The following is a 17,097-nucleotide window of genomic DNA, read 5'->3' as shown; positions in this document are numbered from 1 at the left end:
GCAGAGGAAATGTTTGGGCAGCACCTATCACAGGCTCAAAACAAAACAAAACCCCCGCTTACTGCACTTGGTTCTAAATTTTATCTTAGATTCAAAGGCCATCTTTAGAGGGGAATCCCTTGAGCCTTGGCAAGAAGCATAATACTTCATCATGATTTTGCTAATTATAAGAGCGGGAAACCGCCTCTGGTGGCAGTGAAGAGCTCTGCGAGAGCAATCATGTTGAGAAAGACGACGAGGAGGAAAAGGACAGCTGGGACTCACTCTGCCTTCATTGGATCCAAACAGTCTAGACCGGCAGAGCTCTTATCGGGTGGGGAGGGGCAGGGTGTAATGAGTCAAACTGTAGCCCTGGGCAAAACCTGAGTTGGATGCCCCCTGAACCAAACTGCACCAAACCTGGGGGGTATCATTAGGGCAGTCTCCTTATGAGATCCTGAAAGTTTTGAGACTGTGCCTTCAGAAATGTGCCCCACCCCAGCCTGCAACCTCCATTGACAGCAATGCAGAAAACTCAATACAGAACAAAGATTCTTGGGCAAATTTCTGGGATGTTCCTGCAGGGGGTGCATTTTTGGACATATCAGCACCACAATTTCAGGGTATCATCTGGAGACTGTCATGATGGCACCCCCCAAGTTTGGTGCAGTTTGGTTCAGGGAGTCCAAAGTTATGGACCATCAAAAGGGTAGCCCCATCTCCTTAGCAAAGAATGGGGGATGGGGCACCCCCTTTGATTGCATTGCTGTCAATGGGGGTTGCAGGCGGGGGGGGGGGGCACATTTCTGAAGGCACTGTCTCAAAACTTTCAGGATCTGATCAGGAGACTGCCCTGATGATACCCCCCAGGTATGGTGCAGTTTGGTTCAGGGGGGCCAAAGTTATGGACCCTCAAAACTGTAGCCCCCATCTCCTATTAGCTCCCAATGGAAACAATGGGGGATGGGGCACCCCCTTTGGGAGTCCATCACTTTGGACTCCTTGAACCAAACCTCACCAAACTTGGGGGGTAGCATAAGGACAGTCTCTTGATGATACGCTGAAATTTTGGTGCTGATATGTCTAAAAATGCACCCCCTGCAGGCACCAATGTCCTGGTGCCAAAAAATTGGTCGTGGTGGAGTGGCTGCCCATGGGTGGGGGGCATCCAACTCAGGTTTTGCTCAGGGCTACAGTTTGACTCATTACACCCTGCCCCTTACCACCTGATAAGAGTTCTGCAGGTCTACACTGTTTGGATCCAATGACGGCAGAGTGAGTCCCAGCTGTCCTTTTCCTCCTCGTCTTTCTCAACATGATTGCTCTCGCAGAGCTCTTCACTGCCACCACACACACGCCCAGCTCTGGGCATCTCAGGGACTGAGTTTGGCATCTGCAATTCACAGTTCATGATTTACAGGAGAATCTTATCAGCTGCAAGGTGGACTCTGGTGCCCGTGGAAGAGGACACATTCAACTTCCGGATTTTCAGTGGAAGAGAGATTTCCACCTCTCTAGGCCTCAACCAGAACCGTTTTTTGAGCAAGAAACAGCTTAAATGCCCAGTTTCTTCTCAGGATTGAAGGTTGTTTCCATATTTTAGTGACAACAAAGACTGACCTGAACGCAGCTTCTCAAGAAATGTGCTGTCAGGTAATCTCACGTCAGCAATGGAATGAAGCCCGTGGCCTCCCTGCACCCCTCAGAGACTGCGTGAGGGATCAGATCTTCAGGGCCTGAGGAATCTGCCTTCCACCTTTCTGTCTTTTGAAAGGTTGTAGCCTCCTGCCTGATGAAAACCACTGGGGTGCTCCAAAGCTTACACAATGTTTAGTACCAACTACAATAATAAAAGGCACTACATGGACTTTGGACATTTTGATGCAACACCCTCCCCTCTGCTGCTCCAAGGCTTCCTGCAACCCCCAACAGCCCCCCTCGCCCTGCCCTTGATATTTTGCGCTGCCTCCTAAGAACTGTGGTAGGACTTCGCATCACCCCCTTTCTTCCCTGGAAGGCTGCCTTTCCCCCGAACTCTTCGGCACAACCGCAAAGCTTAGTTACCTGACAGAAATTGGAAGGCACTTAGATTCTTCCCCTTTAGCCCTGCAGCCTCCCTCCTCCTGGCCCTCATGCCAAAGGTTGCATTGTGAGTTCTTCAGGGCAGGGAGGGACCTGTTTTTTCTGTACTCTGGAATCTATAACAGAAGGACACACGTGTCTGTCCCTCTGTCTGTGGCAGGCATCACCCAATTAGGCAAGATGGGGCGTGGCACATTCGAGGGAAAGGGTGGCTGTTCAGTGGCCAGCAGGTCAAGTGAGGGGGATGAAAGAAATCAAACATTTTCTTTTCTTTTTTTTTCTTTTCTTTTTCTTTTTTTCTTTTCTTTTATGTACACTGAGAGCATATGCACCGGAGACAAATTCCTTGTGTGTCCAATCACACTTGGCCAATAAAGATTCTATTCTATTCTATTCTATTCTGATGGGACACCCACCCGATTGGGCCCATTTATCAGCAGATTTTCTTGCAGAACAGATAACATATTAGTAGGATTATAAACACCAGGACCCAGTTTGTTGCAGTGCACAATGTAGTAGATTTGAATTGATGAGGCCTGGGTTCAATTTCCTATTTAGCTCTACACTGGGTTGTCCGTGTCCAGGTGGGGCCTAGAAATCTCCCAGAATGACAACTGATCCTCAGAAGACAGAAACTAGTTTCCCTGGAGAGAGAGGCTGTTTCAGAGCATGGGCTCCATAGTATTATATACTCCCCTACGAAACAAGATGCAAAGGGGGGAAAGGCATGATGGAAAATGGAGGGGAGGAAATGTCTCCATTTTAATCCAGTCAATTTTCGTGGCTGGGAGCCTGGAGAGGTCTTTACAGGACTCAAAAAGGGGGCCCATTCACAAAAAAATATTTTCTTATTGATGCTCTCTTAAGAAGAGAGTTTGAGGGGGGCTTTTTCATACACCTAAAAGAAGGGCAGGAGGGTCTCTCCAGGGAAGGAGGCTCCACAGGACTCATAGATGAGGGCTCCTCAGTCAGCGTCAAAAAGGCCACTCCACCCACTACTTCATAGTTCAGGCAGATTCGGATCCTTTAGAAGAGCTCCCTGGTCAAGGGAAAGGCATCATTATTGACTGAAGGATGGAAGAAGCTCCCCCATTTACCCACCTCCCAGATTCTTCCCTATAGATGTATGTGCTCTTTGGTAGAGTTAGCAGAGTTGCAGGGAATAACAGAGTCAGAGTCTTTGTTGCTATAACAATAGGAAAAATAACTACTATCTATTACGTGCAGTAGAGAAGGTTATATACATTTGGTCTACTGTCCTATCACTTAGCTGTCTCTCTGTCTGCCTGCTTGCTGCTTCCTAGAGGATTTCTATAGGAGGAGAAGAAGTTAACTATACAGACTTGGTTATGTTGCTATCAGGCTCTCCAGCTAACTAGCCAATAGCTATTCAGCATGCTCTCTAATTAAGCTGTGACATCATCAACTACTTAACATACTAGCAGTAAACTCTTGCTTAGCTTACTTGTGTGACTGACACTTGCTAAATCACAACATAATACTAATGGAAATTAAAGGAGAGCAAGACAGCCGTGTGGATGAAAAAAAGAGAGACTCAAAAACATTATAAGAAGCTTTTAATGCGAGGCAGCAGGACTCTGGCTATGCAAATCCCTCCCTTGATTTTTCTCTTCAACTGGAGATGGTTGCAGTCAATAAATATCAGCACACTTCTGACTGTCTGGAAGTTAGAAAATACACCACCCCACCTCCAAAAAAACAATTCCAGAAAGACCAGTTTTCAAGGCAACACGACTTTATTATAAGCAGAACATCTTTTCAGCTACTGGTGTCTGAAACACAACTGTGATGAATGTAGCAACCTTGGCAGGGAAAGGATCTTCAGAGCCCTCCAGAAAGGCAATGCTGAGAAGAGGCGAATCCTAACAGGTGGTGCCCTATTCAGAGCTCTCCTTGTCCTCAACCAGCCTGCTATTCTTTATGAAGTGAAATATGTTACTCTTATTTTCATATAAGATACAAAGGAAAAAACGGGAATGTTGGGGAATGGGGGGGGGGGGAATGTCCCCATTTTACTCCAGTCAGTTTTGGTGGCTGGGAGCCTGGAGAGGCCTTCACAGGACTAAAGGGGGGGCTTCTGAGAAACAATATTTTTAATGCTCCGCGTGTGAAGAGAAGGCCTTAAGAAGGAAGCTTGAGGTGGCCTTTTCCAGATACCCAAAAGAAGGGCAGGAGGGTCTCTCCAGAGAAGGAGGCTCCAGAGTACTCATAGATCAGGGCTCCTCGGTCAGCGTCAAAAAAGGCCACCCAACCCCCATCATAATTCAGACAGGCTCGGATCCTCTTGGGCTCCCCACACAGGGTCAGGGGAATATAAGAGCCTTCTCTGGCAGCCCTGTAGTACCCTCCCCACTTCCGCACAGCCCATATCCCTCCTTCAGGAATGAAGATAACCTGTCCCTTCCTCCTCACAGATTTCCTGGCCACCCCCACAGCCCATCCTTCATCTTTTCCAACAAGGACTTCCCAGAAATGGCGGCCTCCTGTGAATCCCTCACGACCAAGAACAACACTATCAGTGTCAAATCTCTCAGGATTGTCTGGAAGAGTTTGAGCTTTTTCTCCTTGTCTCACACTTTTCCGATCCTCAGACAGGATGAGTCGGGGATGGGCCGTGTCTGGATCCAGAGTCACATTTGCTGTTGGGAGGAAAAGAGGAGACAAGAAGAGAAAGATTTTCAGCTGGGAGATTTCTCCCTCTGGCCTTTTCTGCTTCCTTCTCCTGCCCATCATGGCCTCCCCCCCACCCCTTTAAGCTTTTCCTGCCCTCTCCTGAGCTATTAAAAGGCAGAGCAGCCTTTTGGTGCACTTCCAGCAGATAAAAGGTACAATAAAAAACCCACAGGAAGACAACCCACTTCCTACCATCTCCTACCCCAAGCAGTTGTTAACCTTCAGTAAAGTGGGGAATTGTTTGACTTGCATCTATTCCCTTAATCAGGATCTTTGTTTTCTAGTTTCTGACACGTATCTTCCTAAAACAGTGGTTTTGCTGACTCCAGCAACGTTCAGCCTTTTTCCCACGTACTGTTTAGTGGTCATTTTGACCTTTTGAGAAGAAAGTATATTTTTACATTTTCCCTCTAAGTGAAAGCTCTTGTTATATATCTTGTTTTAGCATGGTGCATCTCCTGTCAACTGTCATTTGTAAGGCCTTATATTAGGAAAACTAAGTTTCCTTTACACTTAACATGATTTCTCTTGTGAAACAAGGAATCTTAACCTTTATTTTCTATAAAAGTATGCTAACATTACTTACTGTTCTTTCTTAGGTAACAAGTATACATATTTCTATTATAGAATCAGTTTAATAGTGAAGTAGGAATTAATTTTCTCTTGTTGTTACGCTTTCAGCAAATCAATGTCCTAACAATAGATGTATTCAAGTTACTCTTCCCTCCCCTTTCAACATTACCATGGCGACCTCCTGTAAAGGTATCATTTCTACTCTACAGAGTGACTGACCTAAATAACTCTGTTATCAGCTGTTGGTTATTACTGCAAGTGAAAAGAATCTTTCTCTATGAAACAGGCCTAGGATTGAATAAAGAACCTTAGCATGCTTTTTCGCATTATAAAATCATTTTTGCAATAATCAATCAGCCAGCAACCATGTGCTCACATAACTGCCCCCTTCTCAAACATGGCCCAAGCAGAGCGAGGGAGTCATGGTTAAGAAACGGAGTTGTACTTGAAACAAAAGAGAGCACTTGAAGGGGGACTTCAGTAGGGAGGGGGGTTGAATGAGAGGAAGAATGGGAGAACTGACAGAGGCAACACAGCAAAGTAATGCTACAACAACAAACAAAACTGAAAAAAACCTAGAGAGAGCACACTTTTAACAATTATATGTAACCATCCAAAAACGGGTACCCAGCTGAATAATTTGGACCATGAAACAGGAGGAGTGGCCTCAGAAAGGGGATGTATCGCATCTTGTAAATCAGGGGTCCCCAAACTTTTTAAACAGGGGGCCAGTTCACTGTCCCTCAGACTGTTGGAGGGCCGGACTAAAAAAAACTATGAACAAATTCCTATGCACAAATGATTGTAAAATGTTTGATTTCACCTTTCAGCCTTTCTGTCAGGGTCTATTTTTAGAACAGTGACCAAAGTATGTCAAGTACAGGGTGGGCTCCAAATATTGTTGGGGAGGCTGTGGAATACCTTCCCCTGTAAAAAAAAAAAGCAGAAATTTCCCAATGAAGCATTCCATCTAACCCAGGATCAGGTATCTTCCTGGGTTCTTCCTCCCTAGCAGCCAGCGAGCGATTCGCCAGCCTGGCTGATGCCAATGGGAGTGAGCCGGAACAGAAAGCCTGAGAACAACACATGGAGTAGCCGAGAGGGAAGGGCGGAGCAGGAGTTGCCACATGTAAGGTTTCCAACTCTGGGTCAGAACATTCATGGAGATTTGGGGGTGCCATCATGTAATTGCAATCAACAGCCGTTGGGGCCGGTTCCTCCTCTCCCTCAAGCCCTCACTGCACATGAATGGAGCCATCGCCCCCATGCCTGGCGGGCCGGATAAATGCCTTCAGGGGGCCACATTTGGCCCCCGGGCCATATGAGGACCCCTGTTGTAAATTGTTCGGGAGCCTGTATTGGCCAATGAGAAATAAATGAGGGGCTGACATGATCTGCAGGAGGAGGCCTGGGGGAAGGGGGGAGGTGTGATTTGGTAAGGAAAGGACTGGGAGCAAAAGAGTGAGCCCTACATATTCCATACATGGGGGCATCGTGGCCACAAAACATATTCCTGACAATCACAGACAGTAAACTTGGGTAGAGCATGATGCCAGAACAGCTGGAGGTATACACAGGGAAACAGATAAAATTCTCCAAAGGTATCTAGACACTTATATACTAATTGGTAAAAAGAGTTAGTACTTTTAGATGACAGGTTCTGATGGTGGTGGGGTCAACGAGCCGGGTGGGGAGTGACGCGGTGGGGGCGTGGCCTGGGCATTCTGGGGGCGGGGCATTCCGGAGCAGGGTGGGCAGTGCTGTGGCAGGGGCGCAGGGTCTGCGCGCCCCAGGTGCAGTTCCCCCTCACTCCGCCTCTGGATTTTCCTGTACCTCCCCTCCAGTACTGTTGTTGGTACTTTCGCCAGTTTTCAAGCCCAGTGCCCTCCCTCGTGAGGCAGAACTTAGCCTCTACAAAACTGAAAGTAGAAGGTGATATTTTCTTTTAACAGAGGCGTATCTATGGAAAATGGAGCCCAGGGACAAAAATCTGAGTTTTGCGCCCCCACCCCCATGGGTGGCTGCCCTCCCCCACCATGACGAAACAATGATTTGTTTTTGCCCCAGGTCATTTCAAAGACACCAGCACATTATAGAACATGCCCCAACTCACAAATCTGAACACAGCAATGGGGCCATGCCACACAGCAGAAATAAAATTTCTTGACTACATTTTCAAAAAGCTTTCAATGTTTTATTACTGCTGTGAAAACATTTTATTGAATTATATCCAACACCCCCAATTGCCTCCCTCCCCCCAGCATTGGAAACACAGCACAGAGCCAGGGAGCGAGGGAGGGAGGACAGGGACAAATTTCAAGTCATGTTTTTCACAGTAGTTGCACACATTGAATTTTAATACTGACAATGCTCTTAGTCTTAACTCTCCCAGTTCCAGGCTCTAACTGCTTTTCCCAGTTCTACCTTAACTCTGCCCATCAACTGACACTCTTCAAGGCATACTGTCAGGACCATGTCTTGCTGTGTGTGATTTGCAATTGTTTTCCTGTTTCCCTCTTCCCTTCCTAGCAATCTCCTGGCGCCAGCCCATCTTCAAAGAGGTGTGAAAGGTTCCCAGGTTCTTTGTAGCTTTGTAGTAGTAGAAACTGTAATGGACATTTGGTGTGGGGTGAAACGGGGGGGGGGGGATTGAAAGATATAAGTCCTGGATCTGAGCTCTCTAGCTCAGATCCTGCTATACATTGTTACTCTTCGCATGGAATAAACTGCTTTTGGACTATCCTATGGTCTCTGTTATTTCCACATTCAAGAGTCTGACACTTACCTCATCACACACATTGCGTAAAAACATGATTCTTTGTGGTCCGTTTCAAAGACTATCAAGACAATCTTGCTTGGCATACAATCAAGGAACAAGCAGAAACATGAACGTGAAGATAGCCAAAACACTAAATTTTTCAAAGAGCTTATAGAGTCTGTCAGGTCATATGCAGTGCAAGCTTTGGGTTAGGATCTGGGAGACCCAAAGTAGCTTACAACATTATCCCCTTCTGACAGTGCCTGGCCCAGTTTCCATAGCAGAGTGGGAATTCAGACTTGGGTCTCCCAGATCCTAACCACTTCATCATACTGGCTTTCCTGGTAGTAATGCCTACGTAATTCCAGTCTACTTTATTTATTCAATGCACTTATTTTACACAGTTTACATGCCACCCTTCCCCTCCCAGGCTCAGGGAAGCTTCCAGTATATAATAAACAATAAAATCATCACATTAAATACTATTTAAACCACAGATGAACTAAAAACATCCATCTTAAATTCATTAAAATGTCATCCGTGGCGGCACTGGGCCTCTCCTTGGTAAGCTCTGGCCCCACTTATGAGGCCGGTCACATGCTGGATTTGGTCTTTGGGTTGGGGGTTGACATGGTCATATCCTCTGTTGACAGAGTGCCATGGTCCGACCACTATGCCCTGAAGGTGCGGATGGACTTGCCCCGCTGCCCCTGTCTAGGCGAGGGGAGGATTTATGCCCGTCCGCGGAGACTTATGAATCCACTTGGTTTCCTGAATGCTCTGCAGGACCCTGAACCCACCGGCACACTCGATGAGCAGGTGGAGGACTGGAATTCCCGGCTCTCCAATGCCATCGAGGTTGTTGCCCCCCAGCGTCCTCTACGCCCCCGTGTTCGGCAGGCTCCCTGGTATACTGAGGAGCTGCACCATATGAAACGGGTGCTTAGACGACTAGAGCGAGTGTGGAGGAAATCTCATGATGGAGATGCGCGAACATCTTATAGGACGTTTATGAAGGCCTATGAGATGGCAACGAAGGAGGCGAAGAGGGCTTTCTTCTCCTCCTCTCTTGCATCTGCTAGCTCTCGCCCGGCACAATTGTTTCACATAATTCGGTCTTTGACCTCCTTATCGGAAGGTTCTACAAATCATGTGAGGCATTTATGAGCTTCTTTTCAGATAAAGTCACATTGCTTCGCCAGGATCTTCCTGCCACGTTGTCTACAATTAGTGAACTGGAGGCTCCCTTGCCATCTTAGTTATGTTCGGCCCAGTTCTCCCTGCTCTCCGAAGCCGCTGTTGACAGGGCCTTGGCTGCTGTTAGACCTACTACTTGTCCTCTGGATCCGTGCCCCTCCTGGCTTATAAAAACTTGCCGGGCGGAGTTACGACCCCATCTGCTGAATATCATCAATGGCTCCCTTGAGCAAGGAGTCTTTCCGGATGGGTTGAAGGAGGCAGTGGTCCGCCCACTCTTGAAAAGACTATCATTAGATCCAGGGGATCTGGCCAATTACTGCCCCGTCTCGAATCTTTCATTTCTGGGGAAGGTAATTGAGAGAGTGGTGTTGGAGCAGCTTCGGGGTTTCCTGGATGACACATTGGCTTTCAATCCCTTCCAGTCCGGTTTCCGTGCTGGGCATGGGACGGAGACTGTTCTTGTCGCCATCACAGATATGCTCCGTATGCAGCTTGACCGAGACGGATCAGTGCTGCTGGTTTTGTTAGATCTTACTGCAGCGTTTGACATGGTCGACCATGACCTTTTGACTCACCACCTGGCCGCTTCCGGGGTACGGGGCACTGTCCTTCAGCGGATTGCCTCGTTCCTCTGGGACCGGAGTCAGCAAGTGTGGTGCGGGGATCAAGCCTCCCGGAAGTGCCCGCTTCATTGTGGTGTACCCCAGGGGGCATTATTATCCCCGCTGTTATTTAACATCTATATGCAACCACTTGCTCAACTGGTATGGAGTTTTGGGCTGATCTGTCATCAGTATGCTGATGACACTCGGCTCATCCTGTTGATGGAGGGGGGAGCAGTTGCTGCCCCTGCGGCTCTACAGCATTGTTTGGAGGCGATTGCTGGTTGGTTACAGCAGAGCAGGTTGAAACTGAATCCATCGAAGACGGAGATCCTCTGGCTGGGCCTTGAGGGGGAGGTTGGGGATTTCCAGCCGCCGGTGTGGGAGGGGGTCTCATTGGTGCCGACCTCCTTTGTTCGCAGCCTGGGGGTCCACCTGGATTCATCTCTTTCAATGGAGACCCAGGTGGCCCTTACAACCCGGAATGCGTTTTTCCATCTCCGTCAGGCCCGGCGGCTGGCCCCCTTCCTCTCCCAAACGGACCTGGCCACTGTGATTCATGCAATGGTCACCTCCAGATTAGACTATTGTAACTTGCTCTACGTGGGCCTTCCCTTGCGTCTGATCCGGAAATTGAAACTGGTCCAACATGCAGCAGCACGCTTGCTCATAGGGGGCACCTTTCGAGAACATATTCAGCCTGTGTTGCGCCTGCTGCATTGGCTTCCAGTTGAATTCTGAATCATTTTCAAGGTGTGGGTTTTGACCTTTAAGGCATTACGCGGCCTGGGACCCTTGTACCTTCGGGACCGTATTACCCCATATGTCCCTACCCGGTCTCTGCGCTCAGATGAGGCCAATTTGCTGGTGGTTCCCAGCCCCTCAATGATGCGGCTGGCCTCCACGCGGGCCAGGACCTTTACAGCTCTGGCCCCGGCCTGGGTGGGGCACACGCCTCCAGCTGTCCGGGCCCTGCGGGATCTTGGTGAGTTCCACAGGGCCTGCAGCAGGCCGTGTTGTTCCACCCGAGACGCTTTGGAGTGTCCAGCTGCTGATGGTGCCCCTCTCTGCTCCCTGTGCTGTTTACATCAGGGTAACCCTCATATTGAGGGGCCCGCTGCTCTCCCTTTTTGGGGAAGGTTTTAAAGGTGGATTTTTTGGATGTCTCTTTCTTAACTATTTAATTATTTAACTGTAACCGCTGTTTATATGGAGTTTTATCGAGTTTTATTGATTATTAGCTGGATAGAGCTATGTTATTTGTTTATTGCTTTTTGTATGATTTGCTCCTCTATCTGATATTGTATGAATTTTATGCTGTACACCGCCCAGAGCCCTTCGGGGATGGGGCGGTATAGAAATCCAATAACTAAATAAAAATAAATAAATAAATAAATAAAAGTCTAAACTTAATACATTTTGGCTTATCCCTGTAACAGAATAATTCCTTCTCAACTGGGTCAAAGGTGGGCCCTGTTTTTAATACAAAGGTAATGCAGCCTGCATTTGGCTGCTCTGTGCTATAATATTCAAGTGTGCAGGAACAGCTGGGCACAGGTCTGTTACAACCCCACCCCCAGCAAGACATTTCCCAAACTGTACCTCATAATAACAGTAACAGGATGGTAACAGGAGAAAAATAAATCTCTCTACAACACATAGTTCTCTGCTCTTCTATTTCAGATGGGACTCTTGTACCAGCCTTAGGGAAAATAGACTGTTATGGTCATGCTAGGGAAGAAAATGTTGTTTATATATATTTCTTTCCATTGTGCACAAATAGCAAAGCTAAAGTTCACTGGCATTCATTTGCAAAGAACTTCAGCTGAATTGTCGAAGGCTTTCACGGCCGGATTCTGGTGACCGTGGTCTGGTAGATCTTGTTCCTAACGTTTCACGTGCATCTGCAGGTGGCATCTTCGGAGTGTATCCCATAGAGAAGTGTGTTGTGATACACCTCTGAAGATGGCAGACGCAGATGCAGGCGATACGTTTAGAACAAGATCTACCAGACCACAGCCAAAAAGCCCGGAAAACCCACAACAACCAATCTATTTATAATTCATGAACATGAAAGGCTGCCCTTTGCTAATCCCATAACTTCCTAATATTCATAATTAATGATTAGATATGATGTTTAATTATATTTAAGTTTATTTAAGATATGAAGTTTAATTATATTTTTAACAACTCATTTAAGGGACAAGAGGCATGGCCAACAAAAATTAAACTTCCCACATAGGGCTAAAATATTAGAATATAAACAGTAGTAATAAATAATACCTCTATGTATTATATTTGTATCCTTTGTTTTGAATCAGCATCTGGGCATGCTATGCAGAAACTTCCCTTCCCCCCAGTAGAAATAAAAGGGTGTCCTCCCCCAAACTTTTAAAATAAAGAAATGTCTTGCTTTAGCATAATACAGTAGTAATCCCACCCATTTGCAGCAACTCCAGTCTTCAATACACTTTTAGAATGAGATTTCTGAGATCGTTTTAGAACTCTGGTTACCTCCCTTTAATTTATTAACATTAAAAGGAAAGGGGTGTGTGTGTGCACTGAGATCTCCTTCCAGAACTTCCAACAAGCGATGGCTTTTATTAAAACGATGTACCTTTTTAACGTAACAGACAGAGTGTTGCTTTGCAAAAATCTGGGAGAAAGGAAAAATGATCCCCACTCCTGGCTTCTGCGCCCACTTCCCCAAATGGGGCGTTTGCAATCCTGGAACATGGATTTCCCTGCATGGTTGCTCCCTAATGGAAGACCTGATGTGCCAGATCTGTGATCTGCTCCAGGTTTTGCCCTACCTTTGAAAATCTGGAGAGGACAAATTCACAGACTGAAAGTAAACTGGAGGTTGCAATGCATAGAAAGCCAGAAAAGGACCTCTGTGACTGCAGCATCTGAGGAGGGGGAAAGGCTGAGGAGGGGGAGGAGGGGGAAAGGCTGAGGAGGGGGAAAGGCTGAGGAGGGGGAAAGGCTTACTTAAGGCTATATTTTTTAAAAAACTGAACCCTAACCTCCCACACACACACACACACACACACACAGACACACACACCAGCTCGCTGCGTGCGCCCTCTGGGATCCAAGCCTGCCCCGCCTGGCTGTGCATGAGCAGCAAGCAGAGCCCCAGCCCCAATGGGGGTGGGTGGGTGGGGTGCTGGAATTATAATGAAGGCCAACAACCAACTAAAGATCTGGCAGCTGTGAAATCTACAATAATGATAATAATAATAATAATAAAGGCATTGAGAGAATAAAAGAAAGAAAGAAAAAGAAAGAAAGAAAGAAAGAAAGAAAGAAAGAAAGAAAGAAAGAAAGAAAGAAAGAAAGAAACCAAACATTGGCAGGAAGGGGGTGGATTTAAAAGGAGAATCTGGGGAAATTTAGGGGTGCCTGCTGTCAGGGGTGCAATTATTAAGATAGCAGCACAAAAATTTCAGAGTATCTTCGTGAGACCCTACTGATTATACCATCCAGGTTTGGTGAAGTTTGGTTCAGGGGTTCCAAAGTTATGGACCCTCAAAGGTGTAGCCCCCATCTCTAACTAGCTCTCATTGGAAACAATGGGGGATGGGGCAGCCCCTTTGGGAATCCATAACTTTTGACTTTCTGAACCTCACCTCACCAAACCTGGTGATAGCATCAGGAGAGTCTCCCGAAACATCTCTGAAATTTTGGTGCTTGGAAATTTTGGGGTTAGGTCGCCCTTATTTGTGAATTTCACCTGGCCGTAATTATCTGAATGGATTTTTCCTGGTGATAGCATCAGGAGAGTCTCCCGAAACATCTCTGAAATTTTGGTGCTGCTAGCCTAGGGGTCTGCAACCTTTTATGCTCAAAGAGCCGTTTGGACCCATTTTCCACGGAAAAGAAAACACATAGAGCCGCAAATACTTTTTGACATTTAAAATGAAGATAACACTGTGTATTTTGGTTTTTTTACCTTTACACTTTGTATAAAACAATTATAGTGTGTTGCTTATGAAATCCATGAAGTGCTACAGAGAAAAATATTTTATTTATGTAAAGAACACATTTTTAACTTTTAAAAGAAAATAACTAAAAATTAACAAAAAATACACCACCCCCTCCCCTCCCAAACGGCGGACGGACCCCCCCCCCCACGGATCCCAGCCAAGAAGGCTGCCTTGCACCTGCCCTGCCCCCGGCTGCTCTGGGCGCGTTTGGCCTGCTCGACAGGCGGCGGCTGCGGCTTCTGCAGACCTCCTTCCCTCCATGGCAGAGCTGAGAGTTCCCCAGCTCTGCCATGGTGGGAAAGAGGCTGCAGAAGCCGCCGCTGCCCCTCGTGCGGGCCAAATGTCTCCCAGAGCAGCCGGGGACAGGGCAGGGAGACCGGCGCCCAGGCCACCCCCCTCCCTTTCTCCCAAACCGCGGACGGACACCTGCCGGCCGCCGCTTTTTTCTCCCCCTCTTTGCAAAGGGGGGGGATTCCCCACGCTCCCCAGGAAGGGGCCGGGAGCCGCACCACAAGCTCGCGAGAGCCATTTGCGGCTCGTGAGCCGCGGGTTCCCGACCCCCATGCTAGCCTAAAAACTGCTCCCCCTGCAGGCCAAAATGGAAAAAACACTGAAAATAGAAAACCCCCACAAACGAACCTGCATTTTTGGCGCCCGCTACAAGGGGCGCTCTGGGCATCTGCCCACTTTGCCCAATGGGAGGAACGCCACTGGCTTTTAGCTATGTAGAGCACTGCTTTGTGGCTACATTGCCGTTATGTTAAAAAAAAAGGAACGCACATTCACGTTCCCGCCGTAACACAACAGCCAATCGAGAACGAAGAGCAGAAGAGGTGCTGAGGTGATCCCGTCCTGTGTGCTCAGCTCCGGTGGAACGGCCTTGGCTGCTGTGGGGAGTAACTGTGAGGAATCGACCCTAGGTCAATTACTTTTCAGGGACCCAGAATTAGAGACCTGGGTCGATTCTCAGAGTCTGGAATCGCCATGGACTCCTCCCGCCCCTTAAACCCTTTCCTGCCTTCTCCTGACCTATTAAAAGGCAGAGTAGCCTTTGGGTGCACCTCAAGTGAAGGCAGATAAAAGGCACAATAAAAAACCCACAGGAAGACAACCCATTTCTTACCATCTCCTATCCCAAGCAGTTAACCTTCAGACAGAAGAGAACCGTGGATATTTTTTGGAAAGAAATCACATGTGAAAGAGCATTTACACAAACACCCAAATCTCATGAAAAGGAGCAGAGGCACAGAATGGGTTGAACGGGTTGTGGTTCTTACTCCTGATCTGAGACACATCTCAAAACTTAAATTGGCTCTTACTGACACTGAAGAAAACACAGATTGGAAGGGGGTTCCCGTGGCTTTCCGCCTGCCAGGGAGATGCGTTTCTCAAGTGGCTCTGGGGACAACTTTGGAATGATGGAAGGATCAAAGACTGGACTGAACACAACTTCTCAAAGAATGTGCTGCAAGCTAATATCATGTCAGCAACAGAATGAAGGCAAAGGCCTTCCTGTACCCTTTAGAGGACGCCTGCGAGATCAGACCTTTTTCACCACAGCCTGAAGAATCGGCCTTTCACCTTTCCGTATTTTTAAAAATTGTAACATCCAGCCGGTTGTGCTTGAAAACTTACACAATATGTAGTGTAATTTAAGCCAATTTAAATAATAATGAAGGTATTACATGAATTCTGTTCTTGTTTTAGGGATATTCCTGTACCACAGTGATGACATTACTGCTCATTCCAACCTTCAATTATTTGTATTGTTGAAGGCTTTCAAGGCCAGACTCAACTGGTTGTCATGGGTTTTCTGGGCTGTGTGGCCGGGGTCTTGTAGATCTTGTTCCAAACTTTTGCCTGCATCTATGGCTGGCATCTTCAAAGGGTATCACCCCTGTATCACCTCTGAAGATGCTAGTCACAGATGCAGGTGAAACGTTAGGAACAAGATCTACCAGACCACGGCCACACAGCCTGGAAAACCAACAACCACTTCAATTATTTGTTCTAGGAAATCCTCTCATTCAAGGTGTCTCCCAGCAAAGGTAACTTGGGGGAAGGAAGACAGAACAGGATTTCAATTCCCTTCACAATCTCTGTGTCTTCTGGAGAGACCCAGCGGCTTCAGTGGTGGTTTCCTCAAAGGGATGGGCTTGTTTGGTTTCCTTGCTGCTAGTGTAGATACTGATAAAGCGCAGTAACAACGGGATGTCTGCATGGCAGTTTCCCCACAATTTCCCTCTTTCAGTCCCTCAGAAGTGCCTACCTTGCTCCACTGGGCCACCCAGGTTTGTCAATTAACAAAAGTCAGTCATAGCATATCACTATATTGATGCCTTCCCCTATATATTGTCACAAATGGAACAGTCTAGATAATTACTTTTTAACAAAGGCACATCAGACAACCAGGCACACACACAGGGAGCAAAACTGAGCTAAGCCAGCATTCAACCTGCGTACATGATTGCGGCAAACGGAAGCTCCCCAGTCCAGTTTACAGCGCTAGAAAACATCTGCCTTCATTGTGTCTCCTGCCCAGAAAGGTGCATCTGAGCAACAGCAAAGGAGGCAGCAGAACAAGCTGAAGCGGAAACTTTGGACTGGCTGAATGGAGTTTCAGTTCTTCTCCCAAACATCAAACACCAATTATGTGTGAGCAACTGGAAAACAGCACTATGGCATTCCAGATGTCTGTCTTTATATACTGCTATTCAGTGGTGGGATTCAAATACTTTAACAACTGGTTGTTTACAAGCAACATTTCAACAACTGGTTCTGCCGAAGTGGTGCAAGACAAGCTTTCCCCCCAATACATAATTTGCAGCACCTTGAAAATGAGGGAAACCTGGAAAGCTGGTGGGAAAATCCACTGTGCTTCTCATGAGGAGGATTCTGAAAGGCCCTCAAGGGACGATGCCCACCAACCGTTCTCCCAAAATGGTGGCAGGCAGGTGGAAGGAGGCAATTCATCCCCTCAGAGTTCACCTTCTCTCTCACCCTGACAGACATCCTCCTCAGAACAAGAAGGGACTGCCTGTGGCAGGAATGGAAAGAGGAGGAGGAACAAAACCAGAGCATCCATGTTCTCTCTGGAAAAACTCCAAGTAGACGAGCACACATTATAAGGTGAAGAAAAATTGATTGGTATTATGAAGGAAAACATACCTTTCTGCAGGTGAAGTCCAAAATCCAGAGAGTCTGTAGAAGCAAAGGGACC

General features: G+C 47.1%; 2 protein-coding genes across 2 annotated transcripts in view; both read right to left on the bottom strand.

Annotated features, from left to right (window-relative positions):
- Nucleotides 1-3,965: 3,965 nt before the first annotated feature.
- Nucleotides 3,966-17,097, bottom strand: part of LOC125428893 (tripartite motif-containing protein 10-like) — a 120,848-nt gene continuing 107,716 nt past the window's right edge. The window contains 1 exon segment of the mRNA XM_048489600.1: nucleotides 3,966-4,120. The gene's annotated coding sequence lies outside the window, so the exon portion shown is untranslated.
- The window catches only part of LOC125428785 (E3 ubiquitin-protein ligase TRIM7-like), a 30,387-nt gene continuing 17,406 nt past the window's right edge, over nucleotides 4,117-17,097 (bottom strand). Inside the window, exons 6-7 of the mRNA XM_048489430.1 lie at nucleotides 17,046-17,078; nucleotides 4,117-4,721 (exon numbers count right to left, since the gene is read on the bottom strand). Of these exons, the coding sequence (XP_048345387.1) occupies nucleotides 4,204-4,721; nucleotides 17,046-17,078 (551 nt within the window). The 3' untranslated portion in view covers nucleotides 4,117-4,203. The remainder of the gene's footprint in view (nucleotides 4,722-17,045; nucleotides 17,079-17,097) is intronic.

This window comes from Sphaerodactylus townsendi, linkage group LG03 (genome assembly GCF_021028975.2).
Source record: "Sphaerodactylus townsendi isolate TG3544 linkage group LG03, MPM_Stown_v2.3, whole genome shotgun sequence".
Classification (NCBI taxonomy): Eukaryota; Metazoa; Chordata; class Lepidosauria; order Squamata; family Sphaerodactylidae; genus Sphaerodactylus; species Sphaerodactylus townsendi.
This window is presented reverse-complemented; position numbering and strand designations above follow the sequence as displayed.